This window comes from Nomascus leucogenys, chromosome 22a, assembly GCF_006542625.1.
Source record: "Nomascus leucogenys isolate Asia chromosome 22a, Asia_NLE_v1, whole genome shotgun sequence".
In the NCBI taxonomy this organism is placed as follows: Eukaryota; Metazoa; Chordata; class Mammalia; order Primates; family Hylobatidae; genus Nomascus; species Nomascus leucogenys.
The window spans coordinates 67,453,083-67,478,934 of record NC_044402.1 but is presented as its reverse complement, the minus strand read 5'-3'; the positions used below and the strand labels follow the sequence as shown (position 1 = coordinate 67,478,934).

Below are 25,852 nucleotides of genomic sequence, written 5' to 3'. Positions count from 1 at the left end.
AAAGCAAAACTCGGCCCTGTTTAAACCGTATCATACTGGGTAACCCACTTTAGACAATGTGTCTCTAAAAAAGGACCTTTAAATTACCTCATACAACAAGAGACAATTCCAGCTCCCGCAAGCAGAGCCAACAAACAACGATCCCTCCACAGTCGGGCCCAGGCTGAACACTAGAAATGAGATTTAGCAAAAACTAGACTCTATGAATTCATTGGACAAGTACTTATTGAAGACCTAATAGGTGTGTGCAAGACACCATGCCATGGGCTGAGGATAGAACCTTGAGAACTCTATTCCAGCCCTTATGAAGTTTACATTCTAGGCTGGGATGAACAAAAAAAAGAATACACCAGTAATTACTCAATTAGAATTGAGATCACTGCTGAGAAAGAGAAATACAGAATCCTATGAGAGGGAACTGAACAGGTGCTTCCTAGCTCAGGGAAGTTAGAGAAACATTTTGATATCACTCTTAGGGATGGAGAGGCAGAAATTAACTCCAAGCAAGAAGCAGTGAAAGGGGGTTAGGCAGAGGGAACACCAGAGCAAAAGTGTGAAGCAGAAGGAAGCTCAGCACAGGAACTAAAAAGCTTGTGGCTCTATCTCAAGATGCAACAGAGTGGCCAGTTACATCTGAAGACGCTCCATGTGCTGATCTTAATTCAAAATGCAATGAGAAGTCATTAAATGTTTACATGATAGGTGGGGGGAGGAGGCATATAATTGCACCTGTGAATCAAAAAGCTATCTGCTTCAGAGCAGAGGGAGAAAGGGGTATGCGGGAGAGTAGACGAGAAAACCCAGTTAGAGGGTGAAAACCAACACGGAAGGTGGTGGTGACTCAGACTAGGGTGGCAGATGTGGAAATGGAGAGAAGGTGACAGATTTGAGGGCTCAGGTCAGTTGAATTTGGTGAATGACTACTTATGGAAGGGGAAAGAGGAAGAAAATCAGTGGTTTTCAAATAGGAATTAAGAGAGCACTGGACAGAACACAGCTCTCAGGATGCCCCTTGGACCAGGGAGGGATGGGAGGTAGGCTCCAGGCCCCCCATCTCTGCCTAAACCAAGCATCTCCACTTTACCAATTTGCTAATGGGGCTTTCCAAGTAAGAATTCAGTTGCAGGAGGGTTTATTCCTAAGCCAAGTCTGAAAATCACTGAACTAGTGGGACTTCGAATGCCTCTTCCAATTCTGAAGTAAACAGTTAACCCAATCTGTGCTACAAAGCTGGAGGGACTGCTCCATGGGCTCTTTCGCCTGAGTGAACCCCTGCTGAGAGAAAGGGTTTGGCAACATCCCTTTCTCTTTACAGAGACTCAGCTGGCACCTGAGAAAAGCCATTTTCCTAAGGCCTTTTAGTCAACTTATGATCTAAAACTAGGGCTTTTCCCACTCGCCTGGTGGCAACCCTCTGATTAAAACACTGTAGAAATCATTCCCAGTGATGATCTGGGAGTGAAACAATGAGTAATGGGGGTGAGGTGGACCCCATTCAAAAGTGGCATTTAAGAATGCTTTCTGTATAACACAACAACAAGTTGAGATGCCACCCAAAGGTAATGCTAGGAAAACACCTGACTCAGGGGACACAGTCATTGAAAAGTGCAAGAGAGTGGGAGCCAGAATATCTGAGGCTGAGTCCTACCTGGTCAAGATCCTTAATTCCTTCATTTGTACGGAGTTGGATAAACTAGATCAGAGACTCACCAAAGCCTCGGGTCTCAAAGGCAGCATCAAAATTACCTGGGAAGCTTTAAAAAAAAAATCGCATCCCAGCCCCATCATCTGAGATCACTGTGGGTCTGCAGTGGGGCCAGGAATTTATTTGGTTTTAGCTTTGGTTCATTTTCTTTTTAAGCTTTCCAAGTGATTCTGATGCCCATCCAAGTTTTGGACACCCTAAACTAAGGGCTCTAATCTTCTCTGATTCTGAGACACATTTTGGAGACTGCCCAATCACACTCTCTGCATCACTCTCTCAGCCTCTTAACCAATCTGGCACTTTTAATTGTTTTAATATTGTCCTGTATTAATTAGTATTTTTTAAGATGAAAATAAACATTCATGTAATAATTCTAACAATTAGGAACTATAAAGTAAAACATTTAAGTCTCTGCTCAAATCCACTCATTTCCAGACAGACTCATTGTGAATTTTGGTGCACATCTTTCCAGACCTTTTCTGAGCATTTACACATAATACATACATACATGCATGCATACCTTACATTGGCTGTTTCCATTGATTTTTGTTTTGTTTTGTCTTACATATCCAAAGGGGACTGTTGATACAGTGTTCTGTGATTTGCTTTTGTTCATCTTCTAACACTGCATCACTAAAATTTGCGAGTTGGACTAGGTTGTATTCACCTCTAACCGGCTAAGTGTTTACAATTATTTCTGTTAAGTTCCACCTTTCCTGTAAAGCCTTTAAAACTATTCCTAGACACCCAGATTCCAAGTAGATGAGTGAACTCTTCATCACATTTCCTGTTTCTGTTCATCATATTGGTGCCTAATTACATATTGTCTTGTGATGTTTGCTGATGGCCACTTAAGTGTATATACTTATCTTCCCTTAATGATTACAAGCAGCTCAAGGCCAGGGACGACCACATAGATTGCATTTCCTCCCTTGCACAACTACCTCAATAATGAAGATCATGGGAATAAGAAGCAAAGTATTCTCCAAGCCAGAGGTCAGCAAACTAAATCCCACATGCCAATTGTTTTTATAAACACGTTTACTGGGATTCAGCCACTCATGTAGGTATTGACTATGGCTGCTTTCATGCTACAGTGGCACAGTTGGATAGTTCCAAAAGATACCTTATGGCCTGCAAACTTAAAATATTATCCAGCCCTTTATAGAATACACTATATATACTATATGCTGGATAATATACTATCCAGCCGTTTATAGAGAAAGTCTGTCAACACCTGCACAGGGCAGTCAAAAGAAATGTCAAAAAATACAGAGAGCAGAAGCTCACTCACAGGAATCGTCAGACCTCTGAGAGTTTAGCAATGAGTACTGAGATCTTGGCTTCCTTTCTTGACACCCACTCCAACTCACATACCAAATCTCATCCTTTCATTCTCTGCTTAAAACTCTCAATCACTTCCCACGTGACTTAGGATGAAAGGCAAAGTCTTTAACAAAGATAGGACTTTCTCTGGAATGCCATCCCTAACCACCTCTCCACTAATAAAAACAGGTTTCACAAGATCCCCTCATTCCCATTTTTTCCCTCAGTATGGCTATCACAATATTGTACTTACCCATTTTTCTGTTTAGCATGTCTTCCCCTATGGATCACAAGCTCCATGTGGACAAGGATCAGGTCTATTTCACTTACTGGTGCTATCCATGCCCTCAATGACCCAATTCATGGTAATGTCTGACAAGTGTTAGTTGAATAAATGAATGAATGGACTTACAGACCATAAATAATTAGAACCAGCATATTAGAAGTGGTGGTAGAGGAGGTTGCTAAAGGTGAGTGCACAGGTTTTTTGTTTTGTTTTGAGACGGGAGTCTTGCTCTGTCGCCAAGCTGGGGTGCAGTGGCATGATCTCAGCTCACTGCAACCTCTGCCTGCTGGGTTCAAGCGATTCCCCTGCCTCAGCCTCCTGAGTAGCTGGGACTATAGGGGCGCACCACCACGCCCGGCTAATTTTTTGTATTTTAGTAGAGACAGGGTTCACCATGTTGGCCAGGATGGTCTCCATCTCCTGACCTCGTGATCCACCTGCCTTGGCCTTCCAAAGTGCTGGGATTACAGGTGTAAGCCAACGTGCCCGGCTACACGCAGGTTTAAAAGTGAGCAGGAGAAAACCCAAAGCCTCCATAATGTAGCCACAATAACTCAAGAGATAAAGCAGTCTGGCCTTATAACCTTCAGTACAAGGGCAGATACTTCATTTCATCTCCAAAGACCCTGAGGACATCACTCTGTTTTAATAGAACTACAAATGGCTTACAAGAATTACACTCTGCAGTGTGCTTAAGGTGACAAGCAAATTTATCAAAGAGTTAAAACATTCCCTCCTCATTTCTTTCTTTTTTTTTTGAGGGGAGCCAGAGGTTCTCACTATGTTGCCCAGGCTGATCTCAAACTCCTGGCCTCAAGCATTCCTGCCACCTCAGCCCCCAAAAGTGCTGGAATTATACGCATGAGCCACTGTGCCCAGCCTCCCCTCTTATTTCTTTAAAAAAAGATGATACTAACTTGATTAGAATTATAAGCAGCATAATAAGATTATCCTCCAGAAGTTATCTATGCACCATCCTAGTTTAAACTTTAGTTATTTGGAAAATTTCATTTATTCAAGACATTTATTTCACCAACAATGGATAAATGAGGCAAATATCCCAAACTGTACAGGATTTATGAGCACTATAAATGCCTATGGAATGATTAAAAGGTAAACCCAGAACAACACAAATTTCAAAAGAGGGAGGAGGTAGCTGTAAAAAACCAACAGTAAAAACTCCCTGGGTCTCAGCATTCACCCTGGTGAGCCACATCACACCTCTCCTGTTGTCACTTCTATTCTAGGACACAGAGATGGGCCTGACTAAGGACAAGAAGCACCCGGATTTGCAAAGACATGTCAGAATGTTGATGCCTATTTATTCTCTAACAATTCCTACTCCATGACTTCATCCTTCAAACAATGTATTTTTGTCATTCTTGTTCCCTGTCAAATTCTAATAATTTTTAGCGGAAAATGAGCAAAGTCAAGGCGGAAATAAACTTTTTTTCTATTCATAAAGGGCAGGCAGAGAGACTGCCTATGAGTTTGTTGTAGAATTTTTCAATGCTGCATAAAACTAATATTTTGAAGAGGAAACCCATTACTGTAGAGATGATAATGCAACCAAGCTATTCCTGAGATGGTGAATCTAAAACATGATAACAGATGATCTAAAGGCAAAAGCCAGGCAGAGCTGGACCTTCCAGAATTTCCGATCATTTTATTTTGAGCATCACATTAAATGTGTAATATCAAGACACTGGCTGTTTAGAATTCTGTAGATTTGAAGCAGGGGAAAAGGAATGCACAAAGAGGAAAGCTTCCACAAATCACAGACAGAACTGTTCCCAGTTATGTTATATAAATTTGGTCAACTCTTGCATTTCCTACTATCCTCTCTGATTTAAAAAAAAAAAAGTCTTCTGTTGCTAAGGCAAAAGCAGGGACCATTTTTAAAGCTGGCGAATATAGAGGACACCAAGGCTAGAATGTGCTGACTGCAGGACTAGAAGGAGGCAAGCTCAGGGGACACTGGAAAAAGGAAAAGCCATGTGAGACTTAACTCAGGTGCTGTTTTCCCTGGAACCTGCAATGCAGGAGAGTGTACACTCAGCAGCGCTCAGTCCTGGGGCCACAGAACCTCATCTCCTTCCGTGTCCTTAGAAATAACTATTTCTAAGACTTCTGCATACATGAAGAAGCCAAGAGCAGGCTACCCATTTAGTCACTAAGTAGTAAATGAATTGGCATTCCACGAAAGACAGGAGAAAAGATGCAGAAGGAATATTACTCTGTGCTCACTAAGGATTTAAAGAAAAGCATATGAACCAAGGCAAAACCAATGACTCTGGCCAGTGCAGCAACTCCAGCATAAAAGCACGCATAAACAAAACCTATTAATATTTTAGCCTATAGTGTGCCGAGCAGCCCAGATCTACCAGGTACTAGCTAGGTGTGATACTGTGATATAATAAATATATATATTTGGTCTCTGTCCCTGGTTTCTGGTGCACAACTCCTAAAACCTTAAAATCTCCAGCCATAATAGTGTCTTTTATATGCTAATGAGATGACTGGTGGCTGAGGGCTGCTAGGTAGCTTCTGGATAGGGGCTGGTCATAAGAAAGACCAAGGTATGATGGAAGGGTTGGGACTTTCAACCCCACCTCCCCCCTCAGGGAAGGGGAGAAGGGCTGAAGGTTGAGCTGATCACCAATGGCCAGTGATATAATCAATCATGTCTAAGTAATGAAGTCTCCATAAAAGCCCAAAAGGACTGGGGTTTGGAGAGCTTCTGGACAGCTGCACACCTGGAGATTCCTAGAGGATGGCGCACCCAAAGAGGGCATGGAAGCTCCATGCCCCTTCTCACACACCTTGCCCTATGCATTCCCTCCATCTGGCTGTTCATTTGTATCCTTTATTATATCTTTTATTAAGAAACTGGAGCTGGGTGTGGTGGTACACGCCTGTAGTCCCAGCTACTCAGGAGGCTGAGTAAGTAAAGTGTTTCTCTGAGTTCTGTGAGCCGCCCTTGCAAATTAATCAAACCGGAGGAAGAGGGTGTGGGAACCTTGATTTACAGTCGGTCAGGCCAAAGCACAGGCAAAATAACCTGCGGCTTATGCTTGATGTCAGATATTGGGGGCAGTCCCCTGGGACTGAGTCTTTAAACTGTGGGATCTGACACTACTTCCGGGTAGATAGGTCAGAACTGAATTGAACTAGAGGGCACTCAGTTGGTGTCCGCTGGAGAATTCGGTGTCAAAGGTGTTATGCGCTGAGCCTTGTGTGCGAGTAGAAAAACACACTGGGTTTTTTTTAATCCTTAATTCTGAGTGGCCTTGGCAAATGGCTCACTTCTGTGTCTCTGCTTCCTCATTAGTATAAAGGAGTTAATTAGCCATACCTACTCTTCAAAGACTGTTTTGAGAATTAATTGTTAATACAGATAAAGCAGGCAAAACGTGTGTGACACATAGTAAGCATTCCATAAATGTTATTTTAATTATCATTCCTGCCAATTTAACAATGTACTATATGTTAACAGTCTTTTAGTTTTTTACTTTTATTTTTCAAATTTTCTAACGTGTCATGAAAATCCTTTCTCTTTTTACTTTTTTTTTTTTTTTGAGTTTTTTGAGTTTTTTGAGATGGAGTCTCCCTCTGTCACCCAGGCTGGATTGCAGTGGCACGATCTGGGCTCACTGCAACTTCTCCCTCCTGGGTTCATGCAATTCTCGTGCCTCAGCCTCCCCAGTAGCTGGGATTACAGGCGTATGCCACCATGCCCAGCTAATTTTTACATTTTTAGTAGAGACAGAACTTCAACATATTGACCAGGCTGGTCTTGAACTCCTGGCCTCAAGTGATCTGCCTGCCTCGGCCTCCCAAAATGCTGGCATCACAGATGTAAGCCACCGCACCTGGCCAAGACAATCTTTTAAAACACTCCAATTAAAACGCAAGTATTCAATTCCTGAGAAGTGTATCAAAGACTTCAGATTTTTAAAAGCTATAATCCTGAAACAAACCATCCCGGACTTAGAGCAAACAACGAAACAAAAAATACAGACTGCACAGTAAAGAGTTAAAAGAGAAACTTGGGCCCACTAGCATTTTCAAAACATTTAAAATAAAAACTTGGTATATAGCAAATGAGAAAACACAAGAGAGCAGAAAGGATTTACTATTAATAAGTACTTTAGATAACTGGGGCAGAATTTAAGTAAGCATATCCCACAGTGAGTTTCCCTGATCTAGTCCCATAAGATATTAATGATTCTATGGTCTTAAAAGAGTGGGCATGGGAGGGCAAGGGGAGAGGATTGCTTGAGCCCAGGAGCTTGAGACCAGTCTGGCAACATAGGGAGACACTGTCACTACAAAAAATTAAAAAAAAAAAAGGAATCAATCAGGTACAGTGGTGTTCCAGCTACTCAGGAGGCTGAGTGAGGTAGGAGGATCACTTGAGCCCAGGAGGTTGAGGCTACAGTGAGCTGTGATCACACAACTGAACTCCAGCCTAGGTGACAGAGCAAGACCCTGTCCCAAATTAAAATAAATAAATAAAAATTTTAAAAAAGTGAGTAAGCTCCAGCATCTGCCTGTTTCTGTATTGCTCACAAGCTAAGAATGGTTTTTACATTTTAAATAGTTTTTTAAAAAAATCAAGCAAATAATCATATTTTGTGACATATAACAATTATATGACAATCAAATTGTAATGTCCACAAATAAAGCTTTATTGGAACACAGCCACATCCAATCTCTTAGGTATTGCCTAGGGCTGCTCTCACCATTCAAACACAGAATTAAGTAGTTAGAGCAGAAACTACATGACCCATAAAGCTGAAAATATATACTATCTGGCCTTTCACAGACAAAGTTTACCAGCCCCTGGTCTAAAAGTTTAGAAAGTGCTCCTGATTAGAGTCTTCTCTCAGAAAGGCACAATTAATATTAACCTATTGAGGGCTCCAGCAGGCCCTGCAGGACAGCTGCCAGAAATGGTGACTTAGTTGAACCTAGCACCCCCCAAACATATTTGACCATAAAACCCTTTCCTAATGCAATGAGTATTACTATCTTGCAGAACATACTAATGTAGTTCTTACCATAAATATGACACCAAAGTCCGAAAAGTCAACAAACCCAACATTTAAAACATCACATAGAAAATTCAAAGTTATCAGAATAGTTCATTGCAAAGAGATCAATTTCTGTTAAAATGAACAGCACCAACAAAATGAAAATATTCTCAGACACAAACAAAGAAAAAGGTTTAAAAATATAAATCTCGGCTGGGTGCAGTGGCTCACACCTGTAATCCCAACACTTTGGGAGTCCGAGGCAGGAGGATCACTTGAGGTCAGGAGTTCGAGACCAGCCAACATGGCCAACATGGTGAAACCCCACCTCTACTAAAAATACAGAAATTAGCCAGGCAGGGTGGTGCACGCTGTAATCCCAGCTACTCAAGAGGCTGAGGGAGGAAAATCACTTGAACCTGGGAGGAAGAGGTTGCAGTGAGCCGAGATTGTGCCACCTGCACACCAGCCTGGGGGACAGAGTGAGACTCTGTCTCAAAAATAAGAACATAAATCTCAACTTTTATGTTATTAAATATAATAATATTAAAAGTAGAATGTAAAATATGACATACACTGCTAATAAAAGCTTATAAAACTAAAAATGTATATAAAGAATTCATGCAAATGTGGCTAACATAACTCCTTTTCAATAGTTATGACAGAGGGCTACCTGAGTACATAATTACAAAGGTGATCATCCTATGGATAAATGTTTGATATCCCTAGGAGCTATTGAAATTCAAATTTGCAAAACCAAGGACCCTCACATATCTATATTAAAGCAGAATAAATAAATTAAAATTATAAACTCCAATATTGGCAGGCTTGTGGGCTAGAAAGCACATTTATAGGTGGCTGGTGGCATTCTAAATTAATTCAGTTCTTCTGGACTACAATCTGGCAATGTGCAGCAAAAGCCATAAAACTGTTCATTTATTTCCTTTGACCCAGCAATTCCACTTTGAGGAACACACCTTGGGGAAACAACCAAAAAGGAAAAAGAGCAATTGGTTTATACAGAGACAACTTCATTAGTGCTGCTTGCAGTGAAAGACCAAAGAGACAGCAGGCCAAGCATCCAACAACCATAGAATGGCTCAACACAGTGCCAACTGGAGGGGATGGAGCTATTAAAAAGTGGCAGCCATAAAGGCTTGAACTGACGCGAATCACAGGCACCTCAAACTTACTCAATATGCATCCAAACTTAAGGCCTCTCAGTTTCACCCACTGCTCCCCAAGCCTTCCCTTTCAAAGTAACCAGACCACCATAGACTGCTCAATGTGGGAACCTAGGAATCAACCTTGATCACTGCTTTCAATATCACCTGCTCCTTCCTGTCTCACCATCAGCAAATCTCTTCAAAATTTCTATCTAGTAATCCCCATCTTCATTGTCACTGCTCTAGCACCATCATCTCTGCCCTGAATTACTGTAAAAGGTGCTAACTGGCCTCCAGCTTCTATGCTCCCCTTCTCTAATCCATTCTCCACAGAGCTGCCAGTGAGTTTTTATTTTTTTAATTGCATTCAAGTCATATTATTACCCTGCTTCCCACTGCACTCTGAGTGATGTCCTGATCCCTTAAAGTATCTTATGTGATATGGCCCCTGCCTGCCTTTTCAAGCTCGATCCATTGTCCCCATTCACTGAGCACCAACCACCGTAATCTTTCTATCCTCTAAACATGTAGGCTCTTTCCTCCCTCTGGGCCATCCCACATACTGTTCCTTCCTCCTGGCATACTCTTCCTTCTGTTCTTTAAAAGCCTGGTTCTTATTAAGCATCACCCCTTTTACGAGACGTCCAAGAAGGAAAGCCCATGAATAGCTTTTCATATCATATACCCAAAGTCTAGCAATGCCTGACATTTAATAGATGCCCCATAAATTTTATTAAATGGATAAAATATAAATATATCTCTGTAAGATAACAGAAAATAGCTACACTAAGAAAAGCAGAACACAAGCAGGTACATACACGTTAGTTTTAACTATACATAAATACTGTAAACAAAGGGAATTGAATTGAAATGACACATAAAGAGAATTCTACACCCACTAGGTTCTTCTAGTCTGACAACTCACATAAGTTTAAATTGTTCTTTCTTAATAACTCATCTATCCTTCAGTTGTTGTTCCAAGTACTGAGATGTAACGCTGGCTCCAACTACCCTCTAACTTGTCTAGAATGAATGAACAGTTAGTTTAAATCAAGATCCTTCTGAAATTCATTAATCATTTATTGCTTAACTGCTATGTGTCAGGACATTGAGCCAGAAACACAATGATGAAGAGCATATTGTCTTTGAGAAGCTGAAAAACAATATTAGGCCTGAGCTTTTCAAATGAGGAAACACACACAAGCCTTGTCTATTTTGTTATTTTTCCTTGACCAGGTCTGCAAGGTTTAAACCTAAGAGGAGAGAGGAGTCATGGACTTCTACACATAAAGGAATAGCAAAGATTGAATCATGATATAGTTAGGATGTATGTCCTCTCCAAATCTCATGTTGACACGTGATCCACAATGTTGGCGGTGGAGTCTTACGGGAGGTGTTTGGGTCATGAGGTGGTTCTGTCATGAATGGCTTGGCGTTGTCCCATTGGTGATAACTGAGTTCTCTGTCAATTCCTACCAGAGCTGGTTGTTTAAAGAGCCCAGCACTTCCTTCCCTCCCTCTTGCTCCCTCTCTCACCATGTGAAACACCAGCCGCCCTTCCCTTCTGCCATGACTAAAAGCTTCCTGAGGCCTTACCAGAAGCCAAACAGATGCTAAATCCATGCTTTTTGTACAGCCTGCAGAATCATGAGTGAAATAAACCTCTTTTCTTTATAAATGACCCAGTCTTGGGTATTCCTTTATAGCATCACAAAACAGATTAACAAAAATATCCAGCTAAATTATCCTGGGGACCTGTTACCATTCGCCTTGGAATCTCTTTCTTCCTTCCCAACACCCCCACCTCTCCTAATCCTGGGCAAGCTGACCTGGACGTACGTAGGATGAAATCAAACAATGGTCTTGTCCCAAAGGTTATTTGGGAGACCAGAATTCCAACCTGTTTTCCAGGACAAATGATTAAATAATTTCCTCTCACTCTTTGCCTTTTCCTAGTTTACTCAGGCTCTACAACCTACGAAGCGATGTTTAAAAGCTTACTTAAGCGAGTGCTACCAGTCAGTATGATAAACCACACACAAACACACGACCTCTGACACCCCTCAAATCACGGAGTTAAACCGGTTTCTAAGAGACCTGAAATGAAAAGTGAAAAAAGGAAATACTAATAACAGATGGTACAAGCCCATGCACTTATCCTATACAAATAACTAGGCTGACAGCAAAGAAAACCCTAAAAGGTCCTTAAGTTCTCAGGTGAGTTGAAACTACATTGCTAAGCAGAACCCATGTCACACCGTTACTCACTAAACAAATACTTTTCAAAATGACCCAAGTAGCAGGAAAGCAAAGCATCCATTCCCTATTTATAACATTTCAATTCGCAGGAGTGTCTTTCCATCTTAGCCATGGCACCCTTGCCCGTCAGTCACACCACAGGAAAATGCTTACCAATGACTGCACATCCTCCCCTTTCAATCCACACACAGGTTGCTCTCAGTTTATAACCAGCAGTTTTAGCTAAACTTCCAAGCACCATCGTGGAGCAGAACTGCTCATTAAATTTCTGGAAAGGGAATGTTCAACTCTTGGGTAAAGTCATTCTCTTTACAGAAAACAAAATTCTGGTAAATTAAGGTGACCTCTCTCCTACCAACAACTTGCAGAAAAAGCAGTGTGCACAAAGCCACACTGACCTAGATTTAAATCCTCTCCAGCAGTTGCCAACCGCATGACCATATGATTTTTCAAACTCCATTCCCTTATCTGTAAAATGGGGCTAATGCTACTACCTCATAGACTTGACAGATGTACTGAGATCATTTGTAGAAGGTATTCAACACAATGTCAAAGATAAGTACTCAATAAATAAGAGCCAGTGATAGCAATATCAGTGATTAATATTAACACTCACTTGCTTATTCCTCCCCTCTGGGCTCTCAGAGCTGAAGCCCTATTGAATCCACAGCTGCTCTCATTTGATTCCAGGATTCATGGACTCACTCCTCTCCTCTCTCCTAAATCCATTAAGCTCATGTTCCTTTTCCCAAAACAGGTTTGCAAGGGCGCCAAGCAACAGAGCCACACAGCAGTACTGACAGCAGACAAACAAATAGAAAAGTATATAAAGATTAGATAATGAGCCTTGCTATGACTTAGCTTACTAAGTGCCCCCCTTACTTTTCTTGTTTTTATTTTTGTGTAGCACAAAGTCTTAGGTATAATTTTTAAATATGAAGCCACAGGGCAATGTCCTGATCCCCACCCACACCCTGCTCAGTCCCACACCTGCCTGAGATCTCTCTGAGTGCAACTTTCCCACCACTGCACACATCTGTCATCTCCAAAGCCAGGATACTGGCAAGAAAATCTTCTGGTGGCCTTTAGCACCTCTCAAGAACAGTGAGATTGCCATTGCTCACTGATCTCACTGACATCACTATTGCTTACTATTGCTTTGAGTCAACAGCCTAAGTATCAGTGAAGCCCACCTCTGTATAGCCCTCAGTCCTGCCTGTACTCACTGATATCTGCCAGGTTCCTCCCAGGTTATAAGCTCTACCCAAGCTCCTCTCTTCTTGGATTCAGGCTAGAAATGAAGGTGGTAAGAAAGCTGGGTGGCAGCGTGCAAGCCAATTTCGGATTCCCATTTTATTTTTTGGTATTTGACAAACACAAACACTGGGGCAAGGCCAGTATTTATTCATGATCTCGCCCCTATCCTAAATAATCAAAGCTCAGCAGCTGTTGCTGCTACAGCCACAAGGCCCAGCCTTCTGCTAATGCTAAATGAGGATTCAACTTTGGGAACCAAATTGATTCCTATTACAGCTCCCATTGTCATTCTGTCAGACATATCTTTGCCTAATGGTCCACACTGAGTCAGCTCCAAGTGATCACTGGACACATGCCCAAAGCTCTGAGATAACCTGGGCTCTTCTTGTCACAGAAGAGAAGCACCTGAGTTTGCCAAGAAGTTGCTGGTGACCTGGCATCACTGGAATTTGCCAGGCCTGCTTGGGGAAAGAAAGCCAACAGAATATTAGTGCTTACTGGAAAATAAGCACAAGGAAAAGTCACTCAATTCATACCAGCCCCTGAATAGTAATGATCTGATAATGCACCTGACCATTTCGTGTCACCAAAAAAAAAAAAAAAAGATGTTTATTTAAGGCACTTGGAGTTTACATGCTTTATGAAGGACCAGCTGAACACAAAATTAATTTGCAAACTGTCTATGCAGCCTCCAAAGAGCCTTCACCTCTCATCTTCATGGATATAGTTGCCTGCAAAGTTAAAGTGTGATGTCTCCACATTCTGGTCTGCAATGCAGAAAGGACAAAGACCATCTGCCAGAGCCAGCCCAGAAGCTCCCATCTATTTGTTCCGACCCAGTAAGAGCATACCTGCAGAAAAGGACTGTCTGCAAACTGCCCCAGAAAATACAGCATTAACTGTGCTTACCATATCCTGCTTGACAGACTTTGTCTACATTTAGCCACACTAAAACATGTCATGCAGGCATTTGATGGATATATGCCTTTTCAAGTCTCCCTTTTTTCCCTTCCCAACTTAAGGTAGTTCTTAAATACCATTTACAAGGAATTTTTTTTTATTGCTGATTTGATTTACTTGTGTAGTTTATTTACACTAGAGGTGTGTTTGTTTTGGACTGGACTTGAGGAAGATTCAAACATATGTCTTCAGAAACAGTTCAGATGACAGAGCTCAATTCCATCATACACATTTTGACTGTAATGATAACTCATGGGGTCGGTCAGGACGCCTGCATTCCAGCACAGGTTCTGCGCTCCCCATTCCTCTGATTAGAAGTTGCTTTCTCTACTGAGGCTAATGTATGTCATTCCCAGATTTGAAAGTGTGTTTTTTTTTTCTCTCTTATTCTCAGACTGAGAGCCAAAGTTACTTCAGATATTTTAAAGATTTTAACATCAATCATATTTTGTGTATTAAGGTAAGTATACTACATTCATCCACTGATTCCATATGAGAGAGTAAAACTCAACCAGCACTGGTGATGGCCATGCTCATTTTATATACCATACACAAATTGTACCTTCATGGCAAGATCCAAATCCCAATTCATCCCTGGGTTCCCACTGCCCAGAACAGTGCCTCACTTAGAAAGGGTGCTTGATGCAGTTTCATTTGTAAACATAAAAAAACAGTCACTTCCCCAGTACTTTTTTTCTCTCAACCAAAAAATATAGGGTGTTAAATCAGTATTTTTTATGCTCCCTTCCAGCTTTCACATTCTAGGATTGTAGAGCTAAGATATATAGGAGGGAGAAAATCTCTTGGATATAATATCAGCTCTAATTTAAAGTTCTGCTTGAATTTGCCACCAAGTCTTGACATGATTCAGAACTTCAGCCCCCACCAGACCACTACACGCCTGCCCAAACAGCCAAAGTGAATTGCCAATGTACCAGGTAATGTACTTTGATAAACGAAGGTCAGGAGGTAGCACTAAGCTACATGCCTAGTTTCAGTAACAGAGAAAAACACTATTACTTGGCACTTTCTAGGCAAACACACAGCTGGACAGGCTATAACAGCAAATAGCCCCCTATCTGGAATTCATAATGCTTGCAAGAGTGTTTTCTAAAACTTCAGACCTCATATCCTTACCAATTATGGCTCCCTTCTCTTCTGAGGGCCTCACTGCCAAAATCCTATCTATGCAGTTAAAGCGAGCTCCCCGAGGGCAAGGGTCATCTCTGACTAAGTAGTGTCACGCTGGGCAAGCCATTCTAGAGCATTCCTTATCACTGGCACAAACCTAAAGCTCTCATTGATCTTGTCTCTGCCTTACAGAGATATGATATAGTAAGGGTGAGTGTCTCAGGCAGAATAGTACAATTGGTAAAGTCAAGATAGTGGAAGGTAAGCTTAGATTCTGAAGACAAAGCACACCCATGCACACTAGACTTACCGGGTGTCGAGCAACAAGAATGTTTTGTCGGCCGGGAGTGGTGGCTCAAGCCTGTAATCTCAGCACTTTGGGAGGCCGAGGCGGGTGGATCACGAGGTCAGGAGATCGAGACCACGGTGAAACCCCGTCTCTACTAAAAATACAAAAAATTAGCCGGGCGTGGTGGCGGGCGCCTGTAGTCCCAGCTACTCGGAGAGGCTGAGGCAGGAGAATGGCGCGAACCCGGGAGGCGGAGCTTGCAGTGAGCCGAGATCGCGCCACTGCACTCCAGCCTGGGGGACAGAGCGAGACTCCCGTCTCAAAAAAAAAAAAAAAAAAAAAAAGAATGTTTTGTCCACCTGAGCCCCAGACTTTTGAACCCAGCTCTTGTCTTTCAGTGTATGTTTTACTTTCTATTATCATGCAGACACTCATCAGAAATAGAAGTGCAAGCAGCAAGAATACTTCCTTCCAAAGGCATTCCTGTAATTCTCATTCACGTTCTATAACAAACCAAACCACCTCCTTAACTTTTCCCCAGTGAGCCTTCTCTGTTGTTACATTTTATTATCAAGCAATTTGGACTTGTGAAACACGCAGTGTGGCACAGAGCTAAGGGAGGACGTGAGCTGAAGAGCCAGGCAGTCCTGGGTTCTGGCCCCAGCAATATCACGTGCAAGCTGTGTGACCTGGAACAAACCAATGAAGTTCTGGGAGCTTCCATTTTCTCAACTATAAAAAGGAGATAATATCACCTGCTTCACAAAGATGCTATGAATAAACGAGATACTGTATACAAAGCACTTGGCATGTAGCAATTGCTCTCTCTCTACATATACAATTGCTACATACATGTGTATATATTATATCATATTGTGTACCTCTATATTTGTATTTTTATAAGCTTATAGTAAGCTATTTTTCATGCAGTTAGCCGCTCATGACAAACAAAAAGTCACAACACAAAAATGATGACAATAAATATCATGACACCAAAAGGGAGATATTTGAAAGAAGAGCATTAAAAGACATAATAAATAGAACACTTTACTGGGATTATTACTTTTTAATCTAACTGTAATATGTGGGCAGGCCACTAACTTGCCCACCTCCCCCAGTAGTGTTCTGAGTACCCTGCCACGTGTACCCAGGCTCCAGTACCTGGTGTCCGTCATGTTCACATGGCCAAGGATCTCAATGGGATAAATACTTCTTGGATCGGTATCATGAGATCATTATTTTACACATTAACAAAGCCTGTCCTGTGGACTTGGGCATGCAGAATAAGAATGTGAAAGCCAAAAGGCATTTCCTCCCCACCCTGGATGGGGATTATAACATAGTCTCTACTGATTCCTGGCACACCCTCCAGTCACCCTTCAGGATGAAGGGCTCAACCTCATGCCATTCCATGAATTCACCTGAAGTCTTTTTAGCATAGCTAGCAGAAGAATAAGGAATCCTGTATTGGTTATCAACTTGAGACTGCTCCTAAGCCCCATTATAAATTTTATTTTTTTCAAAGTAGCCAAACTTAAATTGTCAGGTCTTTAGTTGCAAATCCAGTGCACAATTTTTAGGGTAGGTTGAGTTTGATGACTTATTTTTTATTTTGGTTTTGGAGACAGGGTCCCATTCTGTCACTCAAGCTGGAGTGCCAGGGCATGGTCACAGCTCACTGCAGCCTCAACATCCTAGGTTCAAGCCATCCTCCCACCTCAGCCTCCTGAGTAGCTGGGCATACAGGCGCACACCACCGCCACACCCACCTAATTTCTTGTAGAGATGGGGTCTCACTATGTTGCCCAGGCAAATCTCGAACTCCTGGACTCAAGCAATCCTCCCACCTTGGCCTCCCAAAATGCTGGAATTACAGGCAGAAGCCAGGGTGCCTAGCCTGATGATTCAAGAAAAGGAGCTGGGCCCTTTCTCAGTTAGTTAAAGCAACCTACCCTTTGATTACATCAAGACCTTTGTTTAATTACCTACCTCATGCTAAAAGGTAAAATAAATGGAGTATTGCACAATGACAAGATTTAATCTGGGAATGGACTCTATGAGGCATATAATAATCAGATTTGTTGGAAGCACCCGAAACATAGTAGTGGATCTAAGGCCGTGAAAAAGGAATTGATAGTTCTCACTCCACTAAACTAGGATCAGTGTTCCCATGGACCTAGATGTGTTTCTCTCCACACCAAGACTGTCAATCCAGGTTCATTGTCCCAAAAGACTCCCCGACTACTGCTTACCATCCACCACACTTGTTTCAAAGATATAAACCTTGGCCATGCCATTAATAAGTGGGCAGAAAAGAGTTTCTGAAGGGAGACTGGGACTTGCCTCATTATAAATGCTAACAGTAACAAACTTTTCTTTAGTCTCTCTCTTCCTCTTAAAACACACACACAAGGAACCAGAGTGTCTGTAGGATGAATTCCCAGGCCATAGCAACTGCAATGTCCTGAGATCTAAGCAGTTCTTGGCTGGCCAGGCGTTAAGCCCTTTTGGGGAAGGAGACAGCAAGCCTGCTTTTCCCTTACACAGCTCTGCCATGAAAACAAGCTCTTGTTTTTTGGGGTTTTTTTTTTGTTCGGTTTTTAGCTAAGAATTTCCATCCCTCCTGCAGGGATAAAAGACAGGCAAGGGAAGCTGAAGGCTTTGATCTCAAATTTTCTTCCACCTAACTTGCCCCTTCACCCCAATATTTGGAAATAAAGGGAGGGAATTTGGGGGAAGTTGAGGTTAAGTTTTTGGTCAAGATGATTGACCCGAGATGTGGATGCAGCTTAGGCGATGGGGGAGACTGCACCACCCTGCAGGGTCACCTGCCTAGCCACAGGTAAACCAGGGATTGGAAAGACTGTAGAAAATTCATCTTCCTTTACACGTATCTCCTTCCCCTTCCCCCCATTCCAGTGCCAGCGCGCTGGCTGGCTGGAAGCCGGCGCTTTGGAGGCGCCGGAGAGTGGGTCTAAGGGTGATATTTCGGCATGCAGAAACTCAGACCCCACCCGAGCCAAGAAGGAAGAGAGAGGGTAAAGGGATTGAGGAGGGGGCGGCTTGCGCCCTGCTCGGGAATGCACCGCGCGACAGTACCCAGAGGTCTCCGGTGCCCGGCGCGCACCGGTACCACTCTCTTCCACTGCGGTAGCATCCCGACATGACATTGCAGCTGCAACAAAGCGCCGGCCTCGGCCGGCCCTCGGAGCCCCACACCGCGGCGAGGCCCCACACCACGCAGAGGGGCAGTGGCCGATGGGTGGGGGGCTGTGGCTGCGGGCGTGGGGAGCGCGAGGTAGGCCGAGTGGGGGAAAAGCCCTCAAATGCGCAGAAGCCGGGCGGCTACCTCTAGCGTCTCCTCCAGCAAAGCCAGACTGCAAGGAAAACAATTCGTCTTCATTCCCGAGCCCCGGCTGAGCCCTGAGATTCCCCCAAATAACCTAGTCGAGGCCCTCTGGTGTGTTGCCTTCCCTTGCAAACCCCTCAGTGCCCCGTAACCCAGTCGGCCGGGCCCCGCGCCTCCCTAAGCCCCCAGCCCGGAGACCCGCCCGGCTCCCGGGGAGCGGTTCCTTCTGCTCCGGCGCCGCCGCCACCCCCGGTCCACGCAAGCGCTCACCAGGAGAAGGGAGACCGCGATCATCGTGGCTCTGGCTCGGCGGACGATGAGGCTGCAGGAGGCGAGGGCGGTGCTGCTGCTCGCAGAGGTCCCCATGGCTGAACCGGGGACTCGCAGGGGCGCCCCGGGCGCGCGGGGCAGCTGGAATCGGCGGCTGCTTCTGCCCAGCGCCGCATCCACCGCCGCCTCCCGGGCCGGGAGCCCATCTACCTCCAACACCCCATGTGCACTGCTGCAGCCGGGCAGAGGAGGGAGGCGGCAAGGGAGGCTCTAGGGGCGCTCAGCACCTGCCCAGCGGCGCGGCCGCCCAGGCGGGGAGAAGCCGCCGCGACTGCAGCCCGCGTCTCCGGGTGCTCTCCTCCGACAGCGGCTGAGGAGAACCAGGGAGGAGGACTGGGCGCGAGAGAGCAAAGGAACAACTTCCCATAGCGAAGCTTCCAGCCACTGCCAACCACCCTCCTCCGCTGCCTAGACTGGCTGGCGAGAGACTGAGTCGGTGACTACCGGGCGCAGGGACACACGTGGTGGCGCCGAAGGGGCGGGGGACCGGCCCTTTGTGATGTCACCCGGGAGGAGGCCGGGCTCTTTGTGCGGTTGGAAAGGGGAAGGCGTTCCAGGTAGAGCGGGGAGGGAGAGGGTGCCCCTTGGCGTTCGCTGAGGAAATTGCACGCGCCTGTTGACCCAGGGAAAGCCCTGAGAAAGCATCTCACCCCGATCTAACTTTACTTATTTTTTCCAAGATAATTCCAACTAAATTATTTCAGCTGCAGACGGCTTTCCATTGTTTCGGACACGATGATTAAATCAGAGAGCGATGGTGAATAGACCACAGAGCACATAGATCAACTGCGTGACAAAAAAAGGAGACCCGTGTGTTGCTTCTCAAACTTTGCTGCCCTGTGGAATCACCTGGAGAGTTCAAAACATACATATCGGTTCTTGGGCTCCACCTGTAGAGACTGATTTAATTGGAACAGGACATGATCTGGCCTGGGCATTGAGGTTTGTTGTTGCTGTTGTTGTTTTTTTTTTAAGTTTTCAAGGTGATTTTAATATGGGGCAAAGTTTGAGAACCTCTGGGCTTATGAATGCAATTGAAGAAATCCAAACTAAAAGGATTTAAAACCCAGAGTCATTGGTGTTGGGTCCATGGATGGTCTTGGAGGGGCTTTTGAGCTCCTTGAAATGTATCAAAAGATGCATTTTTCTAATTTAAAAATGAAGAGTTTTGAATCGGATTATCCCTGAGATTTTTTTAATCACCCTTCCCCCAAAAAATAATGCTAAAAATTTTTGAGTTGATTTCCAAAGGCCTTGTCAGGATGTGGGTGGTAGAATAGGTAGCATCCTGCTTCAGAAAGAGAACTGGAATATTCTCGTGGATGTTGGTATCTCACACACTTCTGAATGTAAGAGAGCACCTGTTATCCTTTTCTTTGTTTCACCTGGGGGAAGGCGGAGTCTCCTGACTGTGGCCACCATTTCTGGTATCGTGTTATCCATCATCTAGGTACTGACAGCACATGGCACACTGTATTGATATTACCTCTTCAGCCATCCAGTCCACACCCCTCAACTGGGAGCCCTATGGTGCTGGGCTTTTCCTAGCCTTCTTTGGTCCCATTTCAAAAGAATCACACTTTTTAAACTATCAACTTCAAGATCCAACACCCAGTGCTAATGAAGGTAACTTGCTAAGTCATAGGTACCAACTATTTGCTTTATTAGTTAACATGTTGTCCTTTGATTCTTTGTTCTATGCACACTTTGGTAGAAGCTAAAATTAATATGAGGGTTAATTCCAATCTATTATTTCAAACATTTGTCAGTATTGTCTATAAATGCTAGAGTGGGAAAAAAGCTAAAATATATAACCTCTAGTGAAATTCAAAGAAGTTCTAGAAAATATTACCACTAATTATGGAGTTTTGGGGAGAGGATGATGGTTGGACTTGCCACTCTCTAGCTATTTTCAATAGTTGAAAGAGTGAGGGATAGTTGCTGTGTTTTCATGCATAACAGTATCAATTTTTTCTTCAAAAATTCAAATGACTGGCCAATACTATTATAAGGTTGGGTTTTTTTTTAAAGAAGTTACATAGGTATTAAAGAGGAGGAAGAGTTTCAAATACGTTTTTATTTAGTCCATTTTACTCCTTGCATCCAAACTCACATTATTCGTGGTAATATCTGATTGATATGCTCTAAAGAGTTGAGCAGGCCAGGCGCGGTGGCTCACGCCTGTAATCCCAGCACTTTGGGAGGCCGAGGCGGGCGGATCACGAGATCAGGAGATCAAGACCATCCTGGCTAACACGGTGAAACCCTGTCTCTACTAAAAATACAAAAAAAAAAAAAAGAATTAGCCGGGCGTGGTGGCGGGCGCCTGTAGTCCCAGCTACTTGGGAGGCTGAGGCAGGAGAATGGCGTGAACCCAGGAGGTGGAGTTTGCAGTGAGCCGAGATTGCACCACTACACTCCAGCCTGGGCGACAGAGCGAGACTCCGTCTCAAAAATAAATAAATAAATAAAAATAAAAATAAAAAAATAAAAAAAAAAGTTGAGCAACTTTAGTGTCTGGGTTACTATGCAGGTATAAGAAGTTATTCTCAACTATTTGTCTTCCTAAAACTAAAAACAAAATTGTTTCTTTGTGCTTGCACCACTTTGAAACTTCATGAATTCCTGGTGTTCCATTGATCACATCAAGTTGAAATTTAATATACATTTTGAGAGATGAAAAAATTTACCCAATTCTGTTTTTTTTTTTTTTTTTTGAGACGGAGTCTTGCTCTGTCACCCAGGCTGGAGTGCAGTGGCGCGATCTCGGCTCACTGCAAGCTCCGCCTCCCGGGTTCACGCCATTCTCCTGCCTCAGCCTCCCGAGTAGCTGGGACTACAGGCGCCCGCCAACACACCCGGCTAATTTTTTGTATTTTTAGTAGAGACGGGGTTTCACTGTGTTAGCCAGGATGGTCTCGATCTCCTGACCTCGTGATCCGCCCGCCTCGGCCTCCCAAAGTGCTGGGATTACAGGCTTGAGCCACCGCGCCCGGCCCCAATTCTGTTTACTACTAACATTTAAATACATGTCCCTCTATAGAGTGATAGATTATAGATAATTTGAATCTAGATGCAATGTGAAATTTTATTACTTTGAATTGAAATGTATACATGCCTTCCATTTTGAAGTAACAATGCTGCAACCATTAAATAATTCATTGCCACATTTTCAATATGGTAACTTAGACATGTCTGTTTTCTGGGAAAGGATAAAAATTCAATGATACATAAGGAAGTTTCTTCTAAAGTTCCAAGGAAAGAGGAGATATGTGTTGATAAATCATAATTATAGCTAAATTTTAAAGTAAGGCCTAAATGAGTTAATCCAATGTCATCTTTGCCATAAAAATTACTCTATCTCCACCCTCCATCCTAACTTTGGACTTTCTCTCTTTCTGCCAATGTCGTACAATTTTCCTAGTTTTCCAGCCTCAAAAATCATTGCTAATTCTTCCCTCTTCCTTAGTACGTTCCAATTAATGCTTTTGTAACCTTTCATTTTTTTCTATTTTATCTGTCTTTCTTGTTAAAAACCTGATATATACATCTGGATACTGAAGAAATCACCAGATTTACCATCTTGCCTTATTTTTTTTTTTTAACTTATCCTGCACACTTTCAGAAGGTCTAGTAAAATTTCATGTTTTAAAAATCTAAGTACTCATTCTTTATAATGAAAATAACAATTGTCCACATTTTGAGAAGTGACTGCTGCATGACAAACATCCTGAGCCGATCTATGAAGGAATGACAGAAAGTTGACAGGAAAATGCCAGCGCAGTCCGGGAGACCCTAACCCAGTGACGCTAGAGGAATTAAAGACACACACGCACAGAAATATAGAGGTGTGAAGTGGGAAATCAGGGGTCTCACAGCCTTCAGAGCTGAGAGCCCTGAACAGAGATTTACCCACATATTTATTAACAGCAAGCCAGTCATTAGCATTGTTTCTATAGATAATCAATTAACTGAAAGCATCCCTTATGGGAAACGAAGGGTGGGCTGAATTAAAGGAATAGGTTGGGCTAGTTAAGTGCAGCAGGAGTATGTCCTTAAGGCAGAGACTACTCAAGCTATTGTTTGTGGCTTAAGAATGCCTTTAAGCAGTTTTCCGCCCTGGGTGGGCCAGGTGTTCCTTGCCCTTAATCCTGTAAACCGACAACCTTCCAGCTTGGGCGTTAGGGCCATTATGAACATGTTACAGTGCTGCAGAGATTTTGTTTATGGCCAGTTTTGGGGCCAGTTTATGACCAGATTTTGGGGGGCCTGTGCCCAACATTTCGCCCTTCTCTGATTTGCAAATTGATAAAAGCAAAGGCAGCTTTGTCATGGGTAGCTACTTCTCTCAGGAGTCAGGATCCACATCTGCAGACTATACAAAGACAACACAGATTAAAAGCACAATCGTCATTGAAATCACAGAGCTTCCAAGTGTTTTTATCCATTTTAATGGGTTACTAGCTGCTAATTTGTCTGTAACTCCTTCAAGCACTCCAGTTCCTGGCATTAAGGTCAGGTGTGCCTGGGATGCTTTAAACGTTTGTTCTTTTAATTTTAAATCCTTATGTTAAGCTCCTAGAGTGGGCCATATCATTTGAGGTTGAGGTGCTGCTATACCGCCGTGGTTCCAGATAATAGGAACTTTTGCCGTACTTCTTATCATTTCTACCATCTGACCGTTTTGTTCAGATCATCTGAACACAGTGTGGCTGTGGCATGCAGACTGAGAGGTGCAATTCGAGCTAAACATCCCCTTAGGGGACCAAATAATAATAATTCCACAGGAATCGTTGTGCAGCACCTCTGCCTGTTCTGCAATGCAATCTTCCTAAACAAGTACATTCATTTTTTCTAACTGGGTCCAATCCTGTTTACAAATAGGTTTTTGAGGGCAGTATGCCCCAATTATAGGAGCAGAATCAGAAATCACATTAATAGGCATATCAAAAGCAGTCAATACCTCAATTACAGCTACAAGCTCCACTTTTTGACTTTTTGAACTGAAGTATAGGGTGTCTGAAAACTTTACCTTTTGATCCAGAATAAGAAGCTTTGCCATTACTAGACCCATCTGTAAAACAATGAAAACTCTTAGCAGGCTGCATGTTGTTTACCGCAGGAATTGTAAATGCAAACCGTTCACAGTCTTGCTCAGCTAAAGGGATAGTAAAAAACAATCTTTTAAATCTATGACTATTAAAGGCCAATTTTTTGGAATCATAGCAGGAGAAGGCAATCCTGGCTGTAATGCTTCCATAGGTTGTATAACTGAATTGATAGCTCTTAAGTCAGTTAACATTCTCCATTTACCTGATTTTTTCTTAATTATGAAAACTGGAGAATTCCAAGGAGAAAATGCTGGAGCTATGTGCCCATTTTCTAATTGTTCAGCAACTAATTTCTCTAAAGCCTCCAGTTTCTCTTTACTTAGCGGCCATTGTTCTATCCAAATTGGCTTATCTGTTAACCATTCTAAAGGCATAGGTTCTGGAGCCTTAACAATGGCCACCATCAAAAATGATATCCTAATCTTTGGCGGGAACTTTTTAAACCTTGCAAATTTTTTTTCTAGTCCTGTACTAGGTACATACCCTATTTCATGCATCATATGTTGACTTTGAGGGCTATATAATTGTTCTGGAATTAGAATTTGTGCTCCCCATTGTTGTAATAAATCTTTTCCCCATAAATCTATAGGTACAGAGGGTTATAATTGGTAGAATAGTCCCAGGTTGTCCATCGGGCCCTTCACAATGCAAAATATAGCTACTTTGATATACTTCAGGGTCTTTACCAACTCCAACTATGTTAAATTGAGTGGGTTGAATTGGCCACGTGGACGGCCAGTGCTGTAGAGAAATGATTGTAATGTCCGCTCTTGTATCTACCAAGCCTTTAAATTTCTTTCCCTGAATAGTTATTTCACAGGTAGGACATCTATCAGTAATTTGATTTACCCATAAGCTGCTTTGCCTTGTTTATTTGTGCTTCCAAATCCTCCTGTTCGTTTAATTTCACTTTTTCCCATTCCCACATATGGCACAATCAGGAGCTGCACTATGCGCTCTCCTGGCTCTGCTCTCCCGGGAACAGAAGTAGATTTAACAATTTGAATTTCCCCATTGTAATCTGAATCAATGACTCCTGTATGTATTTGTACCCCTTTTAAACCTAAACTAGACCTTCCTAAAAGTAATCCTATCGTCCCTGCTGGCAAGGGTCCACAGACTCCTGTTGGGACCTTTTGCAGGGGTTCCCCAGGCAGAAGGCTCACAGCTTTTGTGCAGCATAAATCTACTATGGCACTACCGGCTCTGGCAGGGGACAGACATTGTACAGGGGTGAGGGAATGGCCTGAGCTGGAAATGCCCCAGTTTAGAACTGGGCCTGGGATGGGCCCCTCATGGTGTTTCCCAAAATCGCGTTCCCATCTTTATCAAACTTAGAGTGACAATGATTAGCCCAATGTTTTCCTTTTTTACAATTTCGACATATTTCAGGATCAGCAGTTTTCTTTTTTTCCCTATCTGGCAGCCTGACTTGCTGATTTTTTCTACATTCTTTTTTAGTATGACCATGCTTCCCACAGTTGAAACAAGGTCCAGGAAATGGAGTATTTCCTTTCTCCACTCTCAGTCCTTCCATTGCCTGTGCTAGCAGAGTAGCTTTATGCAGATTACCTCCGACACCATCACAGGCCTTGATATAATCAACTAAATGTGCTTTCCCGAATTTAAAAGGGAAAGACTCAAATG

At 43.1% G+C, this 25,852-nt stretch overlaps 1 protein-coding gene across 1 annotated transcript in view; it reads right to left on the bottom strand.

Annotated features, from left to right (window-relative positions):
- Positions 1-19,589, bottom strand: part of TNFRSF21 (TNF receptor superfamily member 21) — a 78,422-nt gene extending 58,833 nt beyond the window's left edge. The window contains exon 1 of the mRNA XM_003254199.4: positions 19,035-19,589. Within this exon, the coding sequence (XP_003254247.2) occupies positions 19,035-19,130 (96 nt within the window). The 5' untranslated portion in view covers positions 19,131-19,589. The remainder of the gene's footprint in view (positions 1-19,034) is intronic.
- Positions 19,590-25,852: the final 6,263 nt, after the last annotated feature.